This window comes from Gallinula chloropus (genome assembly GCF_964237585.1).
Source record: "Gallinula chloropus genome assembly, chromosome: 5".
Classification (NCBI taxonomy): Eukaryota; Metazoa; Chordata; class Aves; order Gruiformes; family Rallidae; genus Gallinula; species Gallinula chloropus.
The window spans coordinates 47,217,473-47,241,134 of NC_140090.1; the positions used below are offsets into that span (position 1 = coordinate 47,217,473).

Here is a 23,662-nt window from a genome sequence, read left to right on the forward strand (position 1 = left end):
CCAAACCCACCCCACAGGCTGGATTTAATTTGGAACAGGATCCCGAGGAGCACTGTCCCGCCGTGCGCCCCTTGCTGTGGGGCCAGAGTGCAAGTCCTCACGTATGTTTGTCATGGATCTAAATCCCATTTAGGGGTTCATTTTCCATCCCGAAAAGCAGAGCAGCATCCCTACGCTGCCATGGGCACGAGCCAGGGCTTGTTCCCCGCGCCCCACACCCTCCCCCCCACCCCCGCTCTGCCCCGCTGTTCCCCGGGGTGCTCCCTTGGCTCCCGGCCTCGGACCCTGTGGAGCCGTTTACCCGGCAGCCCTCGGGCGGGAGAACTGAGCCCCGGCGGAGGCTGCGGGCGGCCCGTGCCCCGTGCCCCCGGTCGGCGTTCGCTCCACGCCATGGCTCCGCGGGGCCCTTACTGATCCGCGGCGGCACCCACGGAAGCTGCGGGGCGGCTCGGGAGCCGGCTGGGCTCCCCCAGCCACCCGCGCACCGCACGCCGGGGCCCCGGCCGCCGGAAGGGCACGGCCGCCCGCGGCGACACCCGGTCCCCAGGGCACCCCCGCCCCCCGGCAGACGAGGGCACGGCACGGACGGAAGGCCCGGGGGGGGCGCTGCCCGGCGCGGCGAGAAGCTGGGGTGCAAACCCGTCCCCGCGGACGGAACGGGACGGGACGAGCCCCGGGGGCTGCAGGCGGCGGGGGAAACCCCGCGAGCGCTGCCGAGCGCGGGGGCGGGCGGGCGGCCCGGCCCCCCTGACGCAACCCCCAGCGCCGCTTGCGGGGCCCGGCCGGGCGCGGAGCAGGGGAAAGGGGCGGGGCCTCTCGCTGTCACCGGGCAGGAGAGACGCCGCGGACGTGCTCCGCGCTCCCATTGGCGAACGCGGGCCGGGGGGCGGGGCGTGCCGCGCACCCGCTATATAAGGCGGGCGGGGGGCAGCTGTTGGGTCAGAGCGGCTGGCGGAGCGATGCCGGGGTTGTGGGAGCGGCTGGCGGGCGGTGAGCGGGGCTGCCTGGAGACCTCCGACTGCGAGTCGTTGGGCAGCGCCTCCGGCTCTGAGGGGGGTGAGTGTCAGCCCGGGGGAGGGGTGGGGGAACCCCGCGCGCTTTCCCCCCCGCTCGCACCCGCCGGACCCCGGCACCGACCCTCTCCCCTCCCGTCTGCAGATGCCGAGTACGCTGAGGGGGTGTCCCTGCCGGACCTGGACCTACTGCACGACCCCGAGGACGAACTGCTGTGCTCCAACCTGATGGACGTGGTGCAGGCCACGCTGGGCAGGGCCCCGCTGGGCGCCCGGCGTCGCTCCCGGCTCCTGATGCCGGCCCAGCTCCAGGCGCAGGTGAGGACGGAGCTGCTGCGCCTGGCCTGCAGCGAGCCCTGCGGGCTGCGCGGGGCCCTCCTCGACCTCTGCGTGGAGCACGGCAAGGCCTGCCACGACGTGGGGCACATCGCCGTGGACCCCGCTGTGGTCCCCACCTTCCAGCTCACCCTGGTGCTGCGGCTGGACTCCCGCCTCTGGCCCAAGATCCAGGGACTCTTCACCTCGGGGCCGGCTTTCGCGCCGCTGAAGCTGAGCACGGGCTTCAGGGTCATCAAGAAGAAGCTGTACAGCTCCGAGCAGCTGCTCATCGAGGAGTGCTGACCGTGCCGGGCCGGAGAACCCACGGAACCCAAGTGCTTCGGAAGGCGCAGTTAGAGCGTGGCGGTGCCCGGCGGCTGCCGTAGTTTAGGTTAGGCTGGAGTAGAGCTGTAGGTGGAAGTAGTTGGGGTGGGTGGAGTGTGCCCACCCGTGCCGGGACGTCCCTGACGCGGAGCAGACTGGGACCCAGGAGGAGGTCGCTTCACGCCATCGGTGATTGTGGGATGACTGTGGCGACTGCGCTTCCGGATGCGGCAGCGGGGCTGCTGGGGGGGGGGCAAGACGGGTCTCCTGTCAGCTGATCAATCATGTGTGGGAGTGGTTTTTTGTAATGAGGATTGTAATCAATGGGGTATCGGGTTGGGGGGTGAGGAGGGGGACATGCGGGAGTGAGTGAGGGCTGGGCTGTGTGTCAGGATCAAAGGCGAAACCCCACCACTGGCACCTGGGTGGTTCCACACCAGATCCCAGCAAGGCAAGAGGGGTGTGTGTGTGGGGAGGCCAGAATTGCGTTGTCTTTGATCACGAGAGGAAAGAGTGGAGGGAGGGGGGCGTGCAAGGTGATGGAGGACAGGACCCCTCACCCTGACGCACCGTGGGTGCTTCATTGGTTACAGTTTACACTCAAACACTTGATGTTCAAGTGTGAGACTTCCTATGCAATCGTGGCGGGGGGTTTTTTTTTACTTTTCTAATAAAATTTGTCATTATTGATAACCTGGTGTCTCCCTGTGCTCACTGCAGTCCCCAGAGGGATGATGTAACCACTCCCCTGTGATCAGAAATCCTCACTGACCTCACAGGAAAGCTTTTCACTGGCAGGGCGGCCCCTGCGGTGCAGCTGAAGGTTTTTGGAATGGTGTGTGTGGGGAAAATCCCACTGTGCCCACTCTCAACTGTGGGCCACGGGGCTGTGACTCAGGGGGAGCTGAGTCAGACCCCTGAGCCAGCCAGGTACCTGTCCCCTGGGGAGGAGCACCCCAATATGGGGTTGCTGCTCCTCCCTGAGGAGCTACCAGGCAGGTCTTGGGCAGAAAAGCAGGAGAATCGGCTAAAATTACAAGGGAGGGAGATGGGAAGGATCACACCTGTCTGGGGGAAGTGCTCCCCAGCTCCAAACACACTGTACAAACCTGAGACCAGTTACTCAAGCCTGCAGTTGGAGCCACTCAGAGAAAAGGCTTTCACTAAAGTGTAATTAAGCTGCTTGGCAAATGAAGGACCCTTGGAAGGTGTGTGGGGAGGTAAAAAAAAAAAACCAGCCTTAAAAAATCCATTCAAAAGCAAGTTTGTTCTGGTGCAAAACATGTTGGTTTTGGGGGTTCTCTTCCCCCCACCCCCCCCCCCCCCCCCAGTCTCTGGAGGAACAGTGACTTTCTGATGAAAATTTTCACCCAAAAAAGTTGTTTCCGAAAGGAACAGCCCCCACCTGCAGTGCTCTGTGCCAAGGTTTGCTCACCTGGGTAGCTACTGCCTCAGAGGGCTCACAACAACAGGCAGCTACAGCTGGAAACATGCCTTGACAAACCCACACTGTAGAAAGGAAGTGTGTGTGTGTGGGTGTCCCTAAAATTTAGGGATCAGGGTGCCAGGGCATTCCCTGCTCCCCTCCCCCCCCATGTGAGGGGCATCCCCATGCTGGGCTCAGGCGCAATGTGGTGCCCTGCAGAGGGGATGTTCAGCGACAAAAACAGCCCAGGAACTGCTGAGGGGGCTGGGAACTCCAAACCCCAAAGGTTTCCTTGGCGAAAGTCCAAGAGGAGCCACTTTTGGCACCCCTGGGATGGGGTGGGAACTGTGTGTTGTTCCCCAGCTGCAGCTGGGGATTTGCAGTGTGCTGCTAGCAGGGATGCTGGCAGCGCGGGTACTGCTGTTACCTGTCAAGACATCATGTGTCTCGAAGCTCTGTCTCTGTGTGTATACATATTTCTCCAGAAATCCTTATATTTTTATGTATGGAGGGGATGGCCCCCATGTGTCACTGCGCTGCCCCAGCTTGTCCCCAGCCCGAGGGTGGGTGAGTGACTGGGCAACACATTGTTTTCCATTCCTATGACAAGGCACAGCAGAGGTTTTTGTGGGAAACGCCAAGAAGTAAAACTGATGATGACAAACAACAACAAAACCCACCGAGGCTCCCAAAAAGCCACCACAGAGCAGGAAGACGAGGAGGGATGCCCAGCAAAACCCCTCTGCGTGGGTCCACGTGCCCCCAAAACACCCCATGGTGCCAACCCCAAGCAGGTCAAGTTTTGCTTCTATTTATAGCTGCTGAACTGCCTGTCACTGATCCGGGCGGGGGGGGGGGGGGGTGGGGGGGTGGGGGGGTGTCAACGTCTCTGGGGTTTGGAAGCTCCTGGCAAGTGCCATTAGGTTCCAGTGAGGCTCAATTTAGCCTCCCCCCCCGCCCAGAGCAGGCAAAGGGGTATTTTGGGACCTGGGAGGTGTCACTGCGCTTATTTCTGGCACCAGCATTGGTCTGGGGCTCTTGGGGAGCAGGGACAAGGAGATTTTGGGGTGCATGGGCAGCAGGGAGGCGAACGAGGATTTTTAAACCCTGGGGAAATGCTAAACCCTGGCATTCTGCTGCCAGAAACAGTGGTGGTGAGAAGCAGGGCGCCCTCCACTCCCTACCTGCTTGAGGAGGATGGTCCTGGGGCATCAGCCTTCCTTTGTTGCCTCCCTGTCTTTGGCAGCTGCTTCAATTAAAAGCTCAGGCTAACGAGCATCCCAAATCACCAGCACCTCTGGTGAAGGGGCGAGGACCAGCGCAGGGAAATGTGGAGCATCTCCCCTCACTCTGGGTTGGGAATGACCCAAAACCACAGTAAAATCACCCCAAAAAAACAGTGGTTGTGCCGGTTCCTGCTGGGCATTGCAAGAGGCTGTCGGGGCTGACTCACTGCTGCTGCCGGTAACGCAGCACTGAGGGGAAATGGAAGTGATGTGAGCCCCGGCCTCCAAGGGAAGGGAAAAGGTTGGGGGGAATCCCACACCCTTCCCCAAAGCCTCCAGCTCAGCGGAGTGTGGCACTGGGCAGGAGGATGAGGGCAGCACTGGCAGGCCCAAACCTACTCCAGGCGCTGCGGGAAAAGCCTTTTGTTGCCTCGGGGTGGGGGGGGGCGGTGGGAAGAAGTCCATTTGGGAGGGCAGACCCCAAATCTGACCCCAAGGACTTTGGGCCAGCAGCTTCTGAGCTGCCGGGAAGCACAGCTGAGGTAGCACTTGTTTCCAGGACCAAAGCAGTGCAAGCCTCCCCAACCATGGAGGGGGGGGGGACACACAGGCACCCTTCTTGCCCTCTCCTCCCACCCCCCTCATGCTCCTCTCGCTAACAGCGGGATGGCAAAGACCCCAAATTCAGCTGACCCAGCACCTACGAAGGAGCTGTAAAAGCAGAGCTGGCTGGGGGCCGAATCTACAGTAGACCAACGCGGCTGGCGCCGTTCATGTTATAAACATTTATTTATAGATGTACAATTGTATAATTGATTCTAAATCGAGAGATAACAGCCTCTGTGAGCATCTGATAGGATCTTCGCCCTCGGTACCCGTGGGTAGAGCTACTTGAACAAAAGTTAGTAATGAAAAGGTTTCGGTGGGCAGGCGCGAGGCCAGGACCATCATCCAGCACCATTTTCCTTCCCCATGATCCCTCCATCGCAGCCGTTAAAGAGCTATTCCCAAATGCTGAACTGCTGCCCTACTCCTTCCAAAGGTGGAGGAAACTATTAAAAGAAAAAAAACAACCCAAAAGGAAGGAAAAAGACACCCCACAAAACCCTTAAAATCCGGTGCCAGTGGCGGTGGCTGGGGAAAACGGTGACCCGCGGTTAACTGGAGGGCTGATGCTTTGCCAAATAAATAAACGACGGAGCCTGTGGATTCCTAAGGATACAGAGATAAAACCTCCTTCTTCCTTCTCACCTCTTCCAGTCCTTGCCACCTTGCCTGGGAGCTGCTTCCCACCATAATTATCTTTAGCTAAAAATGAACCAAAACTAAAAATAATAATTAAAAAGAGGAAAAATCCAGTTTATTCCATGGGAAGGTAACTCGGCTTGTGCCGGCTTTTCCTTCGAAGAGGCAGTGATGGGAGTGAGAGATGCACTGCAGAGCTCAGGCCAGGTCCCAGGGAGAGATGGGGTGCACGCTGCCACATCCCACCCCCCTCCCCCAGCAAAACTTCTTTCAACAGAAGCGACAGAAAGCTCTGTTTCTTAGGAATTTGCAGTATTTTACAGGTCTCCTCTAGGAAACTGAAAAGAAAGGGCGTGAAGGCTGCGGCCGCGTCGCAAACCGGAGTGCACGGGTGGGTGGAAATCCCTCTTTAGAGAACGAATGCCGCGCGCCGATTACCAGGCAAAATTAAAAGCAGACTCTGCAAAGAAATCCGAGGGCTTGCCGGGCAAAAAGCACCCAGGACAATCCTTCCCGTCACCCAGTGCGATGCTGGGGCTCAGCTTACCTGCCGCAGCTTCTGCCAATGCTGCAAAACCACACTACAAAGCCGGACGGTTCTCCCCTCCGCTTCCCCTCCCCATGCCTCCCATCTGTCACCCTCCGGAGCCTGGGAATGTCCTTTATCAAACCCCCATGAAAGCGATTAAGGACATCCCCAGATGGCCACGGCATGCCACCGTCCCCCCCAACACCACCGTCCTCCCAAAAGCAAAGCAAAGTGATTCCTGTTTCAGGGCCCCAGGCAGGGATGTGCTGCAGAGTGAGACACCCTGGGAAGAGCCTTCCCGCTTCCCTGTTCACCCACGTGGGCAGAAAACAGAGTAACTTAACCATCCAAAACCCCCTGCACAGTTTAAAAGTACAACATATATACAGCTATAAATTAATTCTAAATAGATTATATTTTCCTTTTTTATCCCTTTTCACGTTAAAGTTTCCTTTTATCACCAAATGGCCCAATCTCTCTCTGTCAGCAGTGACCAGCGCGTGGTGTTGAAGGGTCTCCCGCATCACGACTTGTGTCGGTTCACACCTTACGCGTCCATCTCCGGGGCGCTGGGATCCGACCATCGCATGCCAGCAGCGTCGGACGGGAAGGAGGAAGACTGGCAGCTGGGTTTCCTGTCCTAATCGCCAACCAAAGCATAGGTGGAACAGCAGAGACGCATGGGGGGGAGGAAAGAGGGCGGTTGTGCGTTGCTAATTCTCCAATTCTGTTTTTAAGATAAGGGTTTGATTCTCTTTCCAATAGCAAAGTCCGTCACCTCGGCTCAGTGCACTTCAGCAAAAGTCTTCAGGCATTTCAAGAGTCTGGGAACAAAAGCGGGAGTGGCATCAGTCTCCAGACAACGGCACTGTATCTCCCCCTTCCTCCCTCTCCCAAATGTACGGGCAGCAGCTCTTGCAATCTGCGGCGAGCCCTCTGCCTCCGCGCAGCATCCTTGTCAGAGAGGGAGTTAAGGAAGAGCAGGGAATTAACAACGGTCTATTGTAAAAGAAGAGGCCATCAAAATGCAAGCGCAGGTTTATCGAGGTAAGAACCATTCCGGCAACAGGATGCACCCGACGAAAGGCCAACTGCGCCCCCGAGGGTTCGCTTTCTGGGCCAAGCCTTCAGACGCTCGGCGTCCTCTGCCAAGGCCACGAGAATCCCAACCAAACTTCCCCCGCTGCGGCACCTCCTCGGCTGCGCCTGCCGCATGCCCCAACGGCCCCACGCAGTCCTTGCAAGCCCAGACGGTGTGTGTATAACCAACCCCTAGGGTGAGCTTTGGCTTTCTTGTGTTTTCTATGGAAACCCCCTTTCCAAATCCCCTCACGGAAGGAGAGTGACCTGCCCAGTTCAGGGCCATCCCGCCAGCAGCTGGTAGGCAGAACCAGCCCAATGCTAAGCAGCAGAAGGCCCCCAAACTCCGTGCCGGTTTATTTTCGCAACCCAGCGTACCCGCTCTCAGATGTGCTACCTGGGGCTCGCCAACCCCACCCAGTCCTCCAGGCTCCCCCTCAGCTGTCTGTCTTTCCACTGCCTAGTTTCACAGTGTTACTTCAACAACCCGCCACGTTTGCTTTCTTCTCCTTGACATCACAGGGAAGGACATGGGGAGGGGGAGGAGGGGGCAAGGAATATCCGTTTGGTGGGAGTCCGTTCCCTGTCGCCACAGTGCTCCGAGTGCCCGCGGGTAACAGGTTTGCAGTAAAACAGGCAATAAAGCAACCGGAAAAAAAAAGCTGGTTAGAACTCGGTGGCTGGCTGCCACAGCCTGTAACAAAACCAAAGGCTTCCACCAGCCGAGGCGCAGGTGCAGCCACTGCATTGGACATGTGGTTGGCGAGACCCTCAGCTGAGTTGCCAACATGCCTGGGGGGTGTTTGCGCTGTGGCTACAGACCCAAGACCCACAGCACTGGAGGAAACGGGTTGCTTGGAGAGAGCCGAGGGTGCCAACATGCAAACTAAACCAAAATCAATTTCCCAATTACAGAGCGTGGCGCTGGGGTGCGCTTTGCCACCCCACCTCACCCCACCCCACCCCACCCCACCCCGCCCCATGACGCGTGCGCATCCAGAGGAGACGGGCGAAGATCTGCGGTGTCTCAAACAGAGGTGTAAGCGAGCAGGAATGGCGCTACCGTGCCCCTGCTCCGCTGCCTGGGGAAACGTCACCGGCTCGTACTCGGAGCTCTGCTGAGCGGCAGGCGGTTGCTAGCCGTGCAGGGAGGCTTGAACATCTGACAGTCTGCTACAGCTGGGCGTGCCCATCTTCTGTGCTCGCTGGTACAGGTCCGAGTCTCCGAAGTAACGTGCTCGGTACAACAAGCCTTCCTCTGCAAAGGGAAAAGCCCAGCGTTGTTACAGACGCCGCGGGGAAGGAGACCCACCTGCCAGGCCGTGTCCCACCGCAGGCTCCGCTGGGAACGGGAGGAACCTCGGGTTCCTCCAAGGCTGGCGGAAGCACAGGAGCAGGTTGAGGAAATGCCCCGTGCCCTTCGGGACAGGACAGGACGGCCGTAACACCCGCGGACAGCTCACCCGTCTCAGGGGAAGCCTGAGGAACCTGCCCCACTCCCAGGGCACGTGTGAGGCAGCCTTACACAGAGGTTAAGGCCGCAGCATGGGGAAGAAGCACAGAGGCTTGGAGCTTGGTGTGTCGGCCTCGTCTGGCACCTCTGTGGGCTCCAAAAGCTCCTCCTGCATCCCCACTCCAGAGGAGAGCTGTGCCTCCTAAGCCTGCCTGCCTCCAGCAGCACGTGAGGAGATGCCAGTGGCGCTGTCACAGCCTCCTGAGCAGGGCCAGGACATGGGACGGAGCACCCCACGGGCAGCAGACTTTCAGACACAGTCCTCGACCAACTAAAATATTACACAGAGCTATCAGGGGCTTCCTGAAAACGAGATGGTTGCAACCCTCCCCCTCCCCTGGAAATCAGAGACATCCTGCTGACAGGGCTGGGAACCTCTGAGGCACAACTCCTGTCTGACCAGTTCTACAGCGGCATGAGAAAACCAAACCCAACCCCCCCCACATACTGGGTTTGTCATCAAATCACAGAGAGTTAAAGACCTCCCTGAAGCCGACCTTGAGCAGCAGTCATGACCCTGGGCTCATGGCCCCACCCTACTCACTCTGCTGCTTCTCTTTCCAGCAGTTATTTCGAAGGTTTGCAATGTAGTCGTCCTCCACGCTCCTTTCCACGTTTTTCAGGTTTGTGCCTGTGTATTCATCTGCAAAGTTCTCCGACACGTAGTAGACGACTTTCAAGTGCTCTGTCACTCTCCTGTGTATGTGACCTACAGACCTAGTTTGGGGAGAAAAGTCAGAACAGTGTAGGACACGCTTCAAGGGCTGAGTGAAAAACACCTCTCAGTTCTCTACGGTGTGCAGCACACCACGCTACCAGAGGTGTGTCACTCCTCGCAGACAAAGGCTGGAAGGGTTGGAAAGCAGAAGCATTTCTGGTGGAAATGAAGCGCTAACACAGGGAGAGGAAACCTGCCTGGCCTCTAGCTAGGTGGGCAGAGCTCTATCAGATCACCCAAGGCCTAAGCCTGCTGAAAATAAAGTGCTTGTTAGAATCCTCAGCACTTGTTAAATCTCCACCATTTCTTTGCTGCGACACCACAGCCTCGGTTTGGGCAGTGAGCCCCCAGGATGGTTACAGAGCTGGGCGGCTGGTGCCTGCGTGGCACAGGGCGAGTGCAGCCAGCACGGTGGAACGGCATCTGTGCTGAGATGGCAGCGCAGGGGCTGGCTGTCACCGTCCCCTTGCTCAGCAAGGCTGACCCGTCTGTCAAACCCAGCCTCCTCTGCCGAGGTATCTGCTAACCCCAAGAGTATCGGCTTCCTCTACTGCATCACGTGCTGCAAGAACAAACCTAGACCCGCTCTGCACTCCAGCCTGTGCTGACTAGTACCCAAAGTACTTTCTAGAAGGAAACCTCTTCTCACCCTGCCCCTGGGGATTTGCATTTCAGACGGAGCCCTTGTACTGATTTCCCCTGCCGCTCCAGCGAACCTTGAGATACTCACTGGGGTGTGTTTGGAGCGCAGGACCTATGCCCAAATGCTAGATCCATCAGGAACAGCTCCATCTGGAGACGTGCCCGAACCTTCCCACAATAAATACCAGCTGGCTGCTGCACTAAAAGCCAGCCTGATTCTTAGGCCAGGTATAAACATTAACTCATCCAGCTCGCCCTTCAGTCTGCTATCAGGGTTTACAGGGGTAATTCAAAGGCTCCTGCACTCAGGGACGTGTGCTGGGTAACCGGATAGACCGAATGCCACCAAAAAGGTCTCCTGGCATTTTTGGAGACAAAGGCTAATGCGTCCCCGGCAGTGCCTGCTGGCAGAGATGCGCCCTGGAAGGAACTCAGCTATTTTACCTGTCAAGACAAGAGCCCTACACTCTCCCAGAGTTCATATTCCTCTTCCAGATAACGGTGAGTTATGCAGGCTACGGCGTGTGCCCTCAAGGAGGAAGAGGATTTAAGCTCACACAGCTTCAGCAGCATAGAACCACAGAATGTTTTGGTTTGGAAAGGACCATCGAGTTCCAACCCCCTGCCATGGACAGAGACATCTCTCACTAGACCAGGCTGCTCCAGGCCCCATCCAACCTGGCCTTGAACACTGACAGGAGGGAGCAGCCACCACCTCCCAGGGCAACCTGTGCCACGCAGTGCCTCACCACCTTCGTAGTAAAGAATTTCTTCCTAATAGCCAATCTAAATCTACCCCCTTCCAATTTAAAACCATTCCCCCCTGTCCTGTCACTCCAGGCCCTTCTAAAAAGTCTGTCCCCAGCTTTCCTGTAGCCCTTCAGGTACTGGAAGGCTGCTCTAAGATCTCCCCGGAGCCTTCTCTTCTCCAGGCTGAAAAGCCCCAACTCTCTCAGCCTGTCTCTATAGGAGAGGTGCTCCAGACCTCTGATCATCTTCTGGACCCGTTCCAACAGTTTCACATCCTTCTTATGTTGGGGACTCCAGAACAGGACACAGTACTTGAGGTGGAGTCTCACAAGAGTGGAGTAGAAGCGCAGAATCACCTCTCTTGACCTGCTGGCCACATGCTTGAGTGTACAGCCCAAATATAAGGGCAGGACCTGGCACAAGAAACCTCCCACCTGAGGTCAGACATGCAACTGAGGCAGGCAGGTCTGATGAGGTGTCACTGAGGAGTAGGGGGGCACAGACCGGCACATGACTTAGGCAGGTCTTGCAGCAGAAAGGTCGTTTTGGGAAGAGATTTGCAAAGGCAACAGAGTGAGAAACGGTTTGGCAGGACTCTGCCTTTCTGAGTGACGGCATCACCACCATGAAGTGGTATGAAGATCTCCACGTGCTGTTAAAACCTTGCTGGGTTTAGAAGCTCTCTGGCACCCTGCTTGCCAAGCTCAGTGCTGCGAGCTCCAGCTTTTTGCCAAACGCCAGCTGAGCGCGGCGTGCCCCCTCCCATCAGGCAGCAGAGCGAGCCGGCACCGCACGCTTTTCCCTGATTGAACGTGATGTGCCATGGTCACTCAGGAAGGATGACAGAGGACAGGATCACTGCTTTTCTCCAAATCCAAATTTGGAAATGGGTTTGCTTGTGTCCTCTTCAGAACAACCCACCTCATGGTTCCAGGCACTAAAATGTCGCAGCCTTTCCCTCTGACACGGTTTTAGAGCGTCTGACATCATCAATGGTAAAAGTTGTCAACCCGCAAAACTAGACAGGGGTTCTGCTGGCTGGAACCAGGTCTGCCCTCTTTAAACAGCCACCAGGAGCTTCTCCCCAAAAATATGTGAAGCTTTTGTCAGGAATGATGCAAGCAGCCAGAAACCAAGCCGGTTTGCCCGCTCTTTGCTGGCACTGCAAAGCGAGTAAGGACAAATACACACCAGCGAGCAGATAGGGGCATTTCCACAGGATGGAAAACGAAAGAGCTTCACTTTCACAGAGTAAATGCTGATCAGAGCTCAGAAATAGGGGATTTCTCCATGAAAACTGTTTCTCAATTACTCCACGGGAGTGTCTTCACTTCTCTCTCCCTCTACTGCTTTGTGCTAGGCATAAACTGAGGCCCTCACAATGAACAGACTCGGGGTTTGTTTCCCACCCCCCAATTTAACTCTGCATCTCGATTCGTTCTGCATGTGGGAGCTCGGGGCTGGGCTACAGTCCCTCTGAGTAATTTTGTCTGTCCCTTTGTAGGACAGATGCTCCCAGCTGTGGGGGTTGGGCTGCAGATGGTCCCTGGCAGAGAACATCCTCCCTTAGGCAAGCGAGCACCCTCCGACCTTCCCTGCACCTTCTTGAGACCCAAGAGGCCTTCACTGACATGTGAGCAACCTGGCAGCAAGAGCAACAGTCTGATGAAATAAAGCAACGACAAAAAAAACCCGACAGGAGAAACGGAGAGCCTAGATCCCTACCCCATCATGCCACCCTGCCCTCCAGAGCCCACCCTTTTAGCCCCCGTTGGATAAGTTTTAGAGAAACAGGTACTAACGGCCTTTGGCTCAAACTGTAGGGTGGGCTGGAGACCATCATCTGGCTGAGAGCAGACACGATGATCAGGATGAGGATAGGCATCAGCTGGACGAACAACCCAAGGCCGCCCTGAAGGAACAGAAACACACAGTGGGAGTGCCACCCGTGTACTTACATGCAAGGACCCCATAGTGTCGCGTTTCTTCCCTTCCAGTCCTAATGCAACCTCGACTCTCCTGCTTTTTTTGCAGGCATTTGGCTTAGGAGGCACCCCAAAATAATGGGGAGGAACCCAGCAGCCCAGAGTTCCCCTCCAGAAAGAGCAGAAGGTCCAAACCCACTGCCCCTTCCCCAGAAGTGATCAAGGGGACTGGTGGTGGGGACCTTGTGGAGTTTCAAAAGCCTCACGCCTGTACTTGGGTTTTTGAGGGCATTTGTGGTTTCTGCCCTGCTTGTGCTAGTGAGTAGAGCTGGTTTTACAGAAAGCCTTCTCTCCTCTTCAGCACCAGATGGACGTAATCCCCCCTCTCTCACTCACCCCCTGAGCTCCCTCCGGTACACTTTCCCCTTTAAGCTTGAGGGAAAAAAAATATTCAGGAAGTTCTTGTTTGGTTGGTTTTAAAAAAACTGCAATTTGCTATCCCCAGAACACAGTGATGTCCAGTACACAACCCCGGTCTCTTAAATAGTATGTCCCTGATTGTCACTTCTCTAGAGCAGGGGGCCTGGAGTACAGTGCTGGAGATAACGCTTGAGTTTTCTGGGATGGGAAAACATGAATATAGCTCACGCTATAAAGTTGTCTTCCTTGGTTAATTAACCAGCAGAGATTAGAAACGCCCCACCTTCAACGCTGGAATAAAAGGGAGGCTGAGTTCACCTTGTGAGGAGCCAGGAGTTATCCCTACCGTTTGAGAAGCGGGTTTATGCACCCTTAGAAATGACAGAATTTGATCAGGGAAGAAAGGCTTATGCTGAGGTAGAGGCAGGTACACTTCACTGCCGCAATCTTATTGCGAGGCAGCACCATTTTCAAGACACGCCAGAGTTTTCCCTGCAGGACAGCTGGGAGAGTCCCAGGAGAAGGACCACCAGCAACGAAAACTGCACCTGGGAGTAAATTCCAAAGGCAGCTCCCTCCCCACGACTCTGGCTTTCTGTTCAGGGCGGCGGGAACAAGTGGGGCTGTTTCACAGGACGGCCACTCCAACTGGCTCGCAATTCACGTATCCAAAAAAACCTTCAGACTCCTAGCCCCTCCCTTACACCCCCCGGCCTGTTCTCCACTTACGTCACCCTGATGTTCTCGTCTGTCCTGCCTCTGATGGTAGGTATATCGCATCCTGCCATTGCTGTACACGTGAACGTTACCTACAGGCAAGAGAACACTGTCACACAGAAGTCAGGGGAGATAAGACGGTGATGGCTGGCCAGGGAGGAACGACGAGAGGTGGCCATGTTCCACGGCAGCCTCACCAATAAATCAAGGTGGGAAAAAGCAGGCTGGGTGCTGCCAACAAAAAAAAAAATCTGGCAATTTTCACTCTGGATGCTTTTGCAACGGGCTGATTCTGTTTCTTTGCTTTGGGACACACTCAACAAAGTTCTAAGGATGCGGGTAAAGGCAGCTACGCTGTGCTTCCAGTGGTGCGCTGATGCCACCGCTCTCAGCTCAGCCTGCCTCACATGGTCCGCAGCATGCCAGCCAGTCCAGAGCTGGAGGTCATCTAGCCCAACCTCCTGCTCCAAGCGGGGTGGAGGGAATCTGTTGTCCAGGCCCCCTCACTTCAAATCTGATTTGGTTGAGATTAAAAACAATTACGAAAAGAAAATTAAATAATTTTGGTAGTTTGTACACCCTATAAACTCTTCCGTGTCTTAAGTGTCAAAACTAGAGCTGAAAAGGGAGACTGCCCGGGAAAGCGGTCAGGAACTCTCTTGGGACAGTGAGGGAAGGAAAAAAAGCTTGAGCTAAAATAGCAACCTGCTGTTTTGCACCAGAGTGGCTGTACCTCTCCGATGGACAGAAGATAACTGCTGCCAAAGGCCTCGAGACGCCATCGCGAGTACTTGACGTTAGCATGTTAATTCTTACACACCAAGCAGCAAAGAGCTACCAGGGTCGGTCTGGGAATAGTTATTTGTTGCCAAATCACCTCTGCCAGGCAAATAGGGCCAGAGAAAACACAGGGGAGTCTCCAAAAATACCCTTACTAAACCTGTATCTTTTTGATCAGGACCAATCAATCGGAGGAAGTCATCTCGGTTCTTTCCTGCCACCCAAACCATGCTGGGTGCTGGAGACAGACAGAATAGAGATTTAATTTTTCAGTTCAAGAGGTCTAAGTCAGGCCACAGAAATAGCACTTTCCTCCTTTTTTACAGGACATGGCCGAAAGAAGGAAGTGGACACCCATCTCAGAGAAACTGCTCCAGCTGCTGGCAGAGCAGATACAGATGAAGAACAGGGCCCAGGCACTACCACGGCTTGTTCCGACAGGAAGATTGAAATCCTAAAGATACCGGGCAGAAAAGCCTTCTTCAAAGCAGGATTATTTTTACCACCAGCCTTGAAACGAAGTAATCTGTTCTCACATTCAACCCAACCTAACGTTGCCAGCATGCAAACCAATACCTGAAGTTGGGAAGAAGTCCCGAGCTCTCCAAGAACCCATCTGAACAATTCAGAAAACTAGGTGTTTAGGTCACAAGTGAAGGAGAACTCTTTCTCACCGAACTCAGCAAGCCTCGCATGGCCAAACAAATCACTACCTCACTGCTGTTCTGTCAAAGGGACGGGGTCCCACTCCAAAGATTAAGGTTTAACATGCTTACTAGAAGGAAAACCACCACCAAAAAACATGTTGAAGAGGTCCTCGGGGGAGATGTCTGCCTCAAACCCGCGGTGGAAGTCCGAGTGACTGTGTCCGTGCCGTGAAGGGTTGAGTTTCTCATCTCCGAACTGGTCATATTGCTTCCTCTTCTCTGGGTTGCTCAATACCGCGTACGCGTTACCGATGGCTGAAATAAATTGACAATAAGGAAGCAATTAGCTTCTTTCTTCTGCAGATAATACATTTAGCCCCACAACACTGCCAGGACTTGCCTTTCTCGTCACACAAACAAGATTCCCAACTACCCACATCTTTTCAACAGGCTACTTCAGCGATGCAGCACTAGTACCTGGCATGTTTCTCCAGCAAACCCAGACAGAAGGAAACTGCAGCAAGCAGCTCGATGAAAAAGGCCTTAATTCATTCAAATTAAGAAGATATGACTGGTACTGACACGGTACCAGTCCCTGGAGACACCCTCTCAGATGAACGAGACTATGAAGGAAATGCTTGTAGCAGAGAGGCTGCACGATTCACTTAACGAACTTGGTATTTGAACAACTAAACCCTCCAGCCCAAACCCTCCAGATGTAAGCGGCTGTGTAGGAAAACACAGGTTTACTTGACAAATTTAATTCAGAAGTGGCATTAATTGAATTCAATGCCTAAAACCAGAACCCTCAAAGAAGTTAAACCCAGGCCACATCACCAAAAGAGACTCCTAAAACCTACCATGAAAGCTAGCAAGGGAAGGCAAGTTAGAAGTGGTGTCTGTCGGCTACAAATTTCAAAATACCCAGATGCCAGAATTAAGGTGTGCAGTCACTCGGCCTGTTAACCAGTGCCTCTAACCCAGGCTGAGCCTTTCTGCCTGCTGCCCTCCTATTTCCACACTTTACTCTTGACATGTTCCAGCTCACCGATCCCCGTTGTATCAACCCAAGAGCCCTCTCTAGGTGACCACAGAGCTGATCCTCTCCCCTCCCGCTGTTGCAAGGAAGCAAAACGCTTCCCAAGAGTAGCTGCCTGATATCTACAGGGCAGGGGCAGCAGCAGGAGCAGAAAAGTCAGTTAGGTGCCTGCTGGAGGAGATTAGCTCCAAGATTCAACACTTCCCCGGTAGTCAGGCCGAGGTGTACAGTTTCTATTGGATTAGAGATGTGGAAGGCAAAGGATGTAATGTTGATACGCTTCTTGGTCAGGATTAGAGCCTGCGGAGCAGACATTTCTACAACCAGGCAAGGACTGGCTCGCAGCACTATCAGCTTGCTCTCTCAAACTGCAGTTAAGCAACAAAACTGGAGCGGTTCAGGGTTTCGCACGTTGCCTGACTTTCTGCTGACAAAGCCCAAGAAATGCCTCATTCCCAATTGGGATTTTACCTCAAAGTAGCCAGGTTCAACTCTTTTTTCCAACGTCAGCCAAAGGTAGTGATGCAAATCAACTACCGGGCGGCGCGTGGCCAACCGCAGCTACAGACTGAAACAAGGTCTTGGGACCAAGACGTAACGCTTTATCAGCTGTCACTGGGAAGATGAATGGCCAGACCTCAGCTAATACATCAACATAAGGAAAAAATTAACTCAAATCCTCACAGCAGTGCACATTTCCCCCTTCACCCTCTGGAACCAAACAGCTGGGCTGCAGCCAGCCCTGCAAGGCAGGAGCTCAGCTCGGGGACTGAAGGATGGGAGAGACGACAAGGCAAAGGCTTGGAGGAGAGATAACCCGGGAACAGATAGCTCTGCACTGGAGGATAAAGGGCACCTTGCTTAACACACGACTTCTGGCACGTAACTCTGGTCAAAGCCTTCGGCAAACATTGTTACTTAAGATTACAGGTGAAGAAACCTGCCTTTCGCCACTTAGCAAGGATAAACTATCGAGCAGTGGCTTACTGCACATGTGGCACAGACAGATGTCTGCAGATGCTTGCTCTTTAATCCAGCCCCCACGCTCTCCTAAGTAGCTGGGGGTCAGCTCATTATTTGCTAACCGCAACACGCTTATCGGTTACAGATTTAAGTCTCAGAAGACTTGAACAAACCTTACATAAGACTTTTACTGCTGAATTCATGTCTACTAGATGCTCACTTGAATACTCCATCGATATGCTTACACCAGGCTAACCTCACTCCCTGCTCCAGCTGAAGTCTCTCGCGTTTCACTCCCGACACGGCCGGAGTCAGAGCTCACTATATACACGGCTTTCACACCACAAAACCAGCGCTGCGCAACTGGCGTCGAGTAGCTCTGCGCTCAGCTCAACCATAATAATCGAACTTCCACAGCCTGCATGAGAAAACGGGGTTACACGTTCCAAGCAGCAGCAGTTCTCTTGGAGAACTGCTCCAGGTTGAAGGTACCGTATGAGGCAGGAAACATCCCTGCACCTCACAGCCCTGCAGCAGAACCTGGCTGGGCTCGGCTCTGTGGCTGGCGCAGTTTTCGCCCCAGAAATGTTCACCCGGAGTTTCTATCCACCAGTTCCACTCAGAGCCCTTCACAATGGTCAGGCACTGAGTGCACACTCAGAAACCAGAAGGCTTGCTGGCTGCCTCAACTACTCAATGAGTGGAGGAGTCTAAACACCAGTTCTGGAGAAGATGCGTCTCCTGCCGTTGGCCCTGACCAGTAGTGCTTCCCTCGAGGGACTGGTGAGCCCAAGAGAGGGCTCTGGTGCCACGCGATTTACTGGGCCTCTACGGGATTTGTCAGTAGACACGGGGACACCCCAGCACCTGCCTCGTGCTGGACAGCTGCAGGGCTTGGAGCTTCTCCCTGCTCTGTGATCGCACTTGCATCTCTCCAAAACCAGGGATGGTTAACATCCCGAGGAAATTTCCTGCTGAGCAGCATGGCAGGAGGCTGGAGCAACACGCGGGAAGGGCTGCGAGGAGGAAGGGACGGAAGGCTTCTCCTTGCCCCACTAGCAAGGGTGAACCCTACCTCTGCCAACCTGGATTGATTATTTTAAGCTTATGCTTTGTTCATAATAAAGCCAACTTTACACAGAGCTTTATCTCGCTCTGCCTGCCTTGCGAGGTTATTTCTAAGAGCCCTTGCCAGCCCAACTCAGCACCGCTGCCTGATAGCTGAGGGCCAGTCACAAAGCTGGCAATGTTCTGTACCTTTAAATGCCTCTGTCGCCCCTGGTGCGTGGTTCTTATCCGGGTGAAACTTCAGTGCAAGCTTCCGGTAAGCCTTTTTCAGGTCCTCATCAGAAGCTTCTCTGTTTACTCCCAGAATTTCATAGTAATCTTTGCATTGCTTTACCCTGCCAGCAGAAAGGGGAGGAAACACCGACAGTTAAATTTCAGCAGCGAAAACCACTTTGTGGTGCAGACGCTGGCTCCGCAACCTCTTTTGATGGATGTTTTCAGCGAACTCTGGTTTACTCAGCTCCAATTCCTCCAAGGGTGACCCAGTTTTGTTCTCTGCCTCACTCCAGCTGCGCCTGCATCACCAGCACACAAACACTCCCACAGAACCCGTCAAGCCAGCAGAAGCAGAAGGGCCTCTCCTCAGGCAAAGGAACGTCAGTGGCAAATAACGCTTCAGGTTCATCACACTCACGTTTTGGAGGCTATTTGGGAGGGACCCGAAGGAGAGCTGAGCTGTTGGCTTCCCCTGCCCCGCTGCCCTCAGACTCAGTTAATTTGCAGCCCTAAAAATAACATCAGCTGAATCCTAGGGGAAGAAAGAGGGAGCTGCCCAGGCCTGTGCGCTAACCCTGGGGTATGCTCATGGCCTGTGATAGCTTCTCCATCTCACATGGCTTCGATGAGACAGCACACAGCAGGCTGGGGTTCTGGAGAAATGCATGACATAACGAGTCCATTAGCCAGAGCAGTTCTTGTGCAAATCAGGCCCTTCCCATAACTTTAAACAAAATTTACCAACTGACCATGCCTGCAGCTTAGTCCTTCAACTTCCAGTATTTGCAAATGGTAGAAAGGAATAAAGAACAGCTTGAAACAGGATTTGGAAAAGAGGTGACTGGATCAACATGCCTGAAGACTTTCCAGCAGGAGCTTTAGAAGTGTATCACAGCATCCTGTGGTAAATTTTGATGTTGTTGGGCTCTGAGAGAGACCACGAGCAGAGTACCATCAGAAGAGAAAGAAGGATATGCCCTGCCACTTGCTACAAGAGCAAATTTTGGAGCAGGGGGTGAGCTGTAAGCCATAACTTCCACCTACACGATCTCGGGGGGCTCACAGGTTGTTTCACACAGCATTACCGAATAACGCTAAAGGAAACGTTAACCTGAATGCATCCAAAATGCCTCTCCTTGGATCTCAGCCAGGAAGAGGCCTATGTTTCTGCGGTTCTACCATCGTGCACGCCCTTGGGGGAAAGTCTCCTCCCTCGCAGACCCAACCAGGCTGCCCCCCAGGGCTGCTGTAACTGTAGAACCTCCCAGGAATGCTTTCAAGACCAGGCCAGTTAAAACCCACTCAGGACGGTTCAAAGCTGAAATCTTTTAAAGACTGTGAAAACCAGACTGGTACCACGCAATAAACTCAAAGAAACTGGGGGCTGAGGCCAAGGAGAGCCATGCACACACCTCTTCACTGCATCCACCTGGTCCTGAGTGTAGCCCTTGGGAGCCTCCCCACCAGCCTCTCCGTTGGCTGACGGGAAGTCTCCGCTCATTTTCCTGAACTGAGTGTTTCCGGACTCCCTGGACTGGGACTGGCCATTAGCTGACTGCTCGCTCTTGTTGAGGGATTCAAGGAGAACTGCAATGAAGAAGAAGAACAACAGTTAAGAGACTGTCACGCTCAATCAGACCTTCTGGCTCTCCCATAAAGACACCCCTCCACACCTTTGGCCCCTCTCTAAGACCCCCCTACCCTCGGTCAGAAAGACCTTTTCACCTGAGGAACCCTTGAGCTCCCGCTACTTCTTACCGAGGCGCGAGGGCTACTGCTGCCTGCTTCTCCAAAATCACCAGAACCCCAGGCCTACCCAGGCTGCGAGCCCCAGTCAATCACCAAAGCCTTCATCCTTGCCTTCTCCTTTTTTCCCCACATCCTTCCGTGACAGCAAAGCATCTCCACATTTGCTCTCTCTCCAGCATGTTATCCGTCTTTACCTCCTGCCTTTGAGAGGTTACTGTGCAAGGTAAATGATGTGGCAGCGCCTTGTCTTTGGAGACCTTACAAAATGGCACTGTGGGACGGATGGACGCTCCCCTTACGGGGACAGAGAGCTGCAGCGCTGGTAGCTGGCAGCGCAATGGGACCCGTAACACGCGAGTCAGCAGGACACTTTGCTCTCTTGTGCTGTCGTACCTACATATTTGATGGGTGCAGAAGCAGCTGCCAACACCCCCTCCTCTCTCAGTTACCGACTGTGCCCTACATAAATTTGGTTTGGCTTTTCTTAAGCGGGGTGCGTAGGCACAGCAGGTAAACTATGGCCTTCTGCTTACAAGGTTCAGGCAACAAGACCCTCTGTCCTTTACAGCCAAGAAGGGACAAATGTTCAGGCCTGGCCTAACAACATGTGTGATGAGGCTGTGAGAGCAAGTAAGGCTCCTCTGAGCACAGAAGCATCTTCCTATCCGGCATTTCCCAGGCAGCTGGAGGGCACCATCTCTTTTAACCGAGCATCAGACCGATCTCTTCGTGCCTGAAGTTCACGTGTTGCATTAAAGAGGACAGGCAGAGGTAGCACGATTAAAACCAGACGCCGTTATTTACAAAGGCATCAGTAACCTGACGAGCTTGCAGTCCTTTATCCAGAGCCTGGAACAGAGCAGGACGTTTCATCTCCCCCTGTGGATTGCACACGGCAGACCTTGCTCTGCGGGGGTATCGCGTTCTTATTGCAAGCGCAAACAATGCTGGCAGGCCAAGGGACGAGCCAAGATATCCTATCTGCCCCGCAGAGCTCGTGGGGGCAAGAAAAAACCGCTCCGTAATCCAACAGGCAACTCTTACAGGAGGAGGGGGATAACGAGCGGTAACTCGCTGGACGGGCTTCTGAGCCTGGGGGAGACTTCACGGATTTTGGCCTTCAGAAGAATCAATCCTTCCTTTGCTCCTATTTATGCCACTCCGGCGTTCACAGAATTACAGCCTTTGCTTTCATTCCTTCCAAACCTGGAGCACACCACGAGGCTCTCTCAAACCTCCTCTCGTGAGGCTGTCCCCCCAAAGCTCACTCTTGCTGCTCTGGGCTCACTTCCCTACAGCTTGCCAAGAGATTTTTCGTAGGGTGGTTCCCACAAACCAACCACATAAGGCCATGACTCTGGCCTGGTTTACTCTACAGCCCCTATCCTATTGCTTCAGCACCCGAAAGACGCACTGGTCCTCCATGCAGTCACAGCACAGAGCTAATTTGTGACCTAGTGAATTCAGACTGCTGAATCAGTTTTCAGTTCTGCCAACTCAGCTCCCCCACTGAGCACATGCTACGGGTCACTCTTCATCAGGCTACAGGTCACTCTTTGTCGGTCACTCTTCCTTGCTTATGAGCCAACATTTGTTCAACGTCTTAATTTTTCCACAACTCCCACCTGAAGGTGTCCAGTGGGACTCTGTCCATAGCAGCATGCCTCCATAGCTGCATTAACGGAGATTTTTTTCCTGAAATCCTCTTCCAAAATCCTTCGCCGACCCCGTCACGACACAGCCAGGGCCAGAGTCTGAAGCGCTGGCTGCGTAAGGTCCACATCACTGACTGTTGCCAAACCTGACATAACTCATGGGAAAGAGATTTCCTAGTGGCACATGAACTATGTGAAGCCTCAACAACCACTGAGGTGTAACTGTGGGGCCTGGGACATCTGCAAGCACAGACCCAAAGGACATGAGCCAACAGCTGGTGGCAGGACATGACACTTGCACCAGTGTCTTGCTAGTGTCTGGCCACATGTCATCACACTGTATTTAACATTAACCTGCCCTGCTGCCCCCCTGCCGCCCCTTTCCTCAGCTACGCTCCAGTTCTCAAACAGTACGCATCCCACGTTTAATTCTGCCATGCAAATACTTTCTATTCTCAAAACAGGCAAACTCTCCTTACATTAAAGCTGTATTAATTAATTGCCTCATAAGATACATCTATATGCATCTATTCATTATTATTACATATCACCAGGCAACAGGATTAGGGCAAAACCCAAGTGCTTTACATGGGAAACTGGTTGCTTGCTCTCATTCGGATCAGCTTTTCCGGTTGCACGCCCCAGCAGAGCTTCTCAGGAAGGGGTACCCCGGCCAGGTGGTCATCTCTGGGTACTGAACGGGGCTTTCTCTGCCAAACCCCGGCCCTTCCTACCCAGTGACACTCTGAAGGGGAAGGAAAACCACAGCCTGCGTAGGTCAGGCTGACGCGGTGTGCTGCGAGGGAACGGGAAGAGGCCTCACGCAATGAGGCCGAGGATTACACGGAGTCCGGGGCTCCCGGCGGGACGGCCGCGCTGCAGCACCCCGCCCCTCCCGAAGCAACAAACCTCGGGCGGGGCCTGTCACAGCAAAGGGGAGAGGGAAGGGAAAAGGGAAGCACGGCGGGGCCGCTGTGAGCGCCCGCTTCCTCCCAGGCGGCTTCTGTGACGTGGCCGTGACTTACGACACGAAGCTCCCAGGGTGCGACCCCGGAGCCGGGCTCCTTTCGAACCCGCAGCCCTGTCGGGCCCGCCGGGGAGCGCAGGGCAGGCCCAGCCCGGGCCCACCCGGCCGAGTCAGAGACGAGGGCCCCCAACGGGCGAGGGGGCGGCGCGGGGGGAGCCGCGCGACGCCGGCAGCAGCCGGTACGCAGCAGCCCCGGGGCGCACCACGTCCCGCGGGGCCGGCCCGGCGCGCCCCGGGCGTGAGGGGAACTGCGGGCGGCGGCGGGCAGACCGGGCCAGGCCTGGCGCGGGCCCCGGTGGCGGCGGGGTCGGGCGGCCGCAAGGCACCCTGGGAGCCGCCGCGCGCCCCCCGCCGCGCATGCGCGCGACGGGTGAGAGGTCAGGCCCCGCTCACCTCCTCCCCCCCCCCGCCCTCCCCGGTACGCCCCATCCCCCTCCCCCCGGCGCTCACCGCGGACCCGCGGCGAAGGGTAGAGGCGCTGCGCCTTCTCCAGGAAGCGGCGGGCCTTGTCGGGCTGGTTGGCCTTAGCGGCGGCCAGTGCGATGCCAATGCACCGCTCCGCCTCGTCCCTGTTCGACTCCATGGCGGCGGCGGCCCGGGAGGGGGCGGCGCCTGGCGCGGCCCGATGGCGTCACGCCCGCCCCGCCCCCGGGCGCATCGACGCCGCCTGGG

The 23,662-nt window shown here is 55.2% G+C and overlaps 2 protein-coding genes across 2 annotated transcripts; one reads left to right on the plus strand and one right to left on the minus strand.

Moving 5' to 3' along the window:
• Nucleotides 1–949: 949 nt before the first annotated feature.
• Nucleotides 950–2,342, plus strand: DDIT4 (DNA damage inducible transcript 4). Its single transcript, XM_084265622.1, has 2 exons — nt 950–1,056; nt 1,159–2,342. The coding sequence occupies exons 1-2, from the start codon at nt 960–962 to the stop codon at nt 1,632–1,634; spliced, it is 573 nt and encodes a 190-aa protein (XP_084121748.1). The 5' UTR covers nt 950–959; the 3' UTR covers nt 1,635–2,342.
• A 2,735-nt stretch (nt 2,343–5,077) lies between these two features.
• DNAJB12 (DnaJ heat shock protein family (Hsp40) member B12) lies at nt 5,078–23,573 on the minus strand (the record flags this gene model as incomplete). The annotated part of the gene is made up of 9 exons (XM_084264313.1): nt 5,078–6,905; nt 8,269–8,419; nt 9,219–9,391; nt 12,587–12,696; nt 13,859–13,938; nt 15,403–15,588; nt 18,533–18,678; nt 19,972–20,146; nt 23,441–23,573. The coding sequence occupies 8 exons, from the start codon at nt 23,571–23,573 to the stop codon at nt 8,298–8,300; spliced, it is 1,125 nt and encodes a 374-aa protein (XP_084120439.1). The 3' UTR covers nt 5,078–6,905; nt 8,269–8,297.
• Nucleotides 23,574–23,662: the final 89 nt, after the last annotated feature.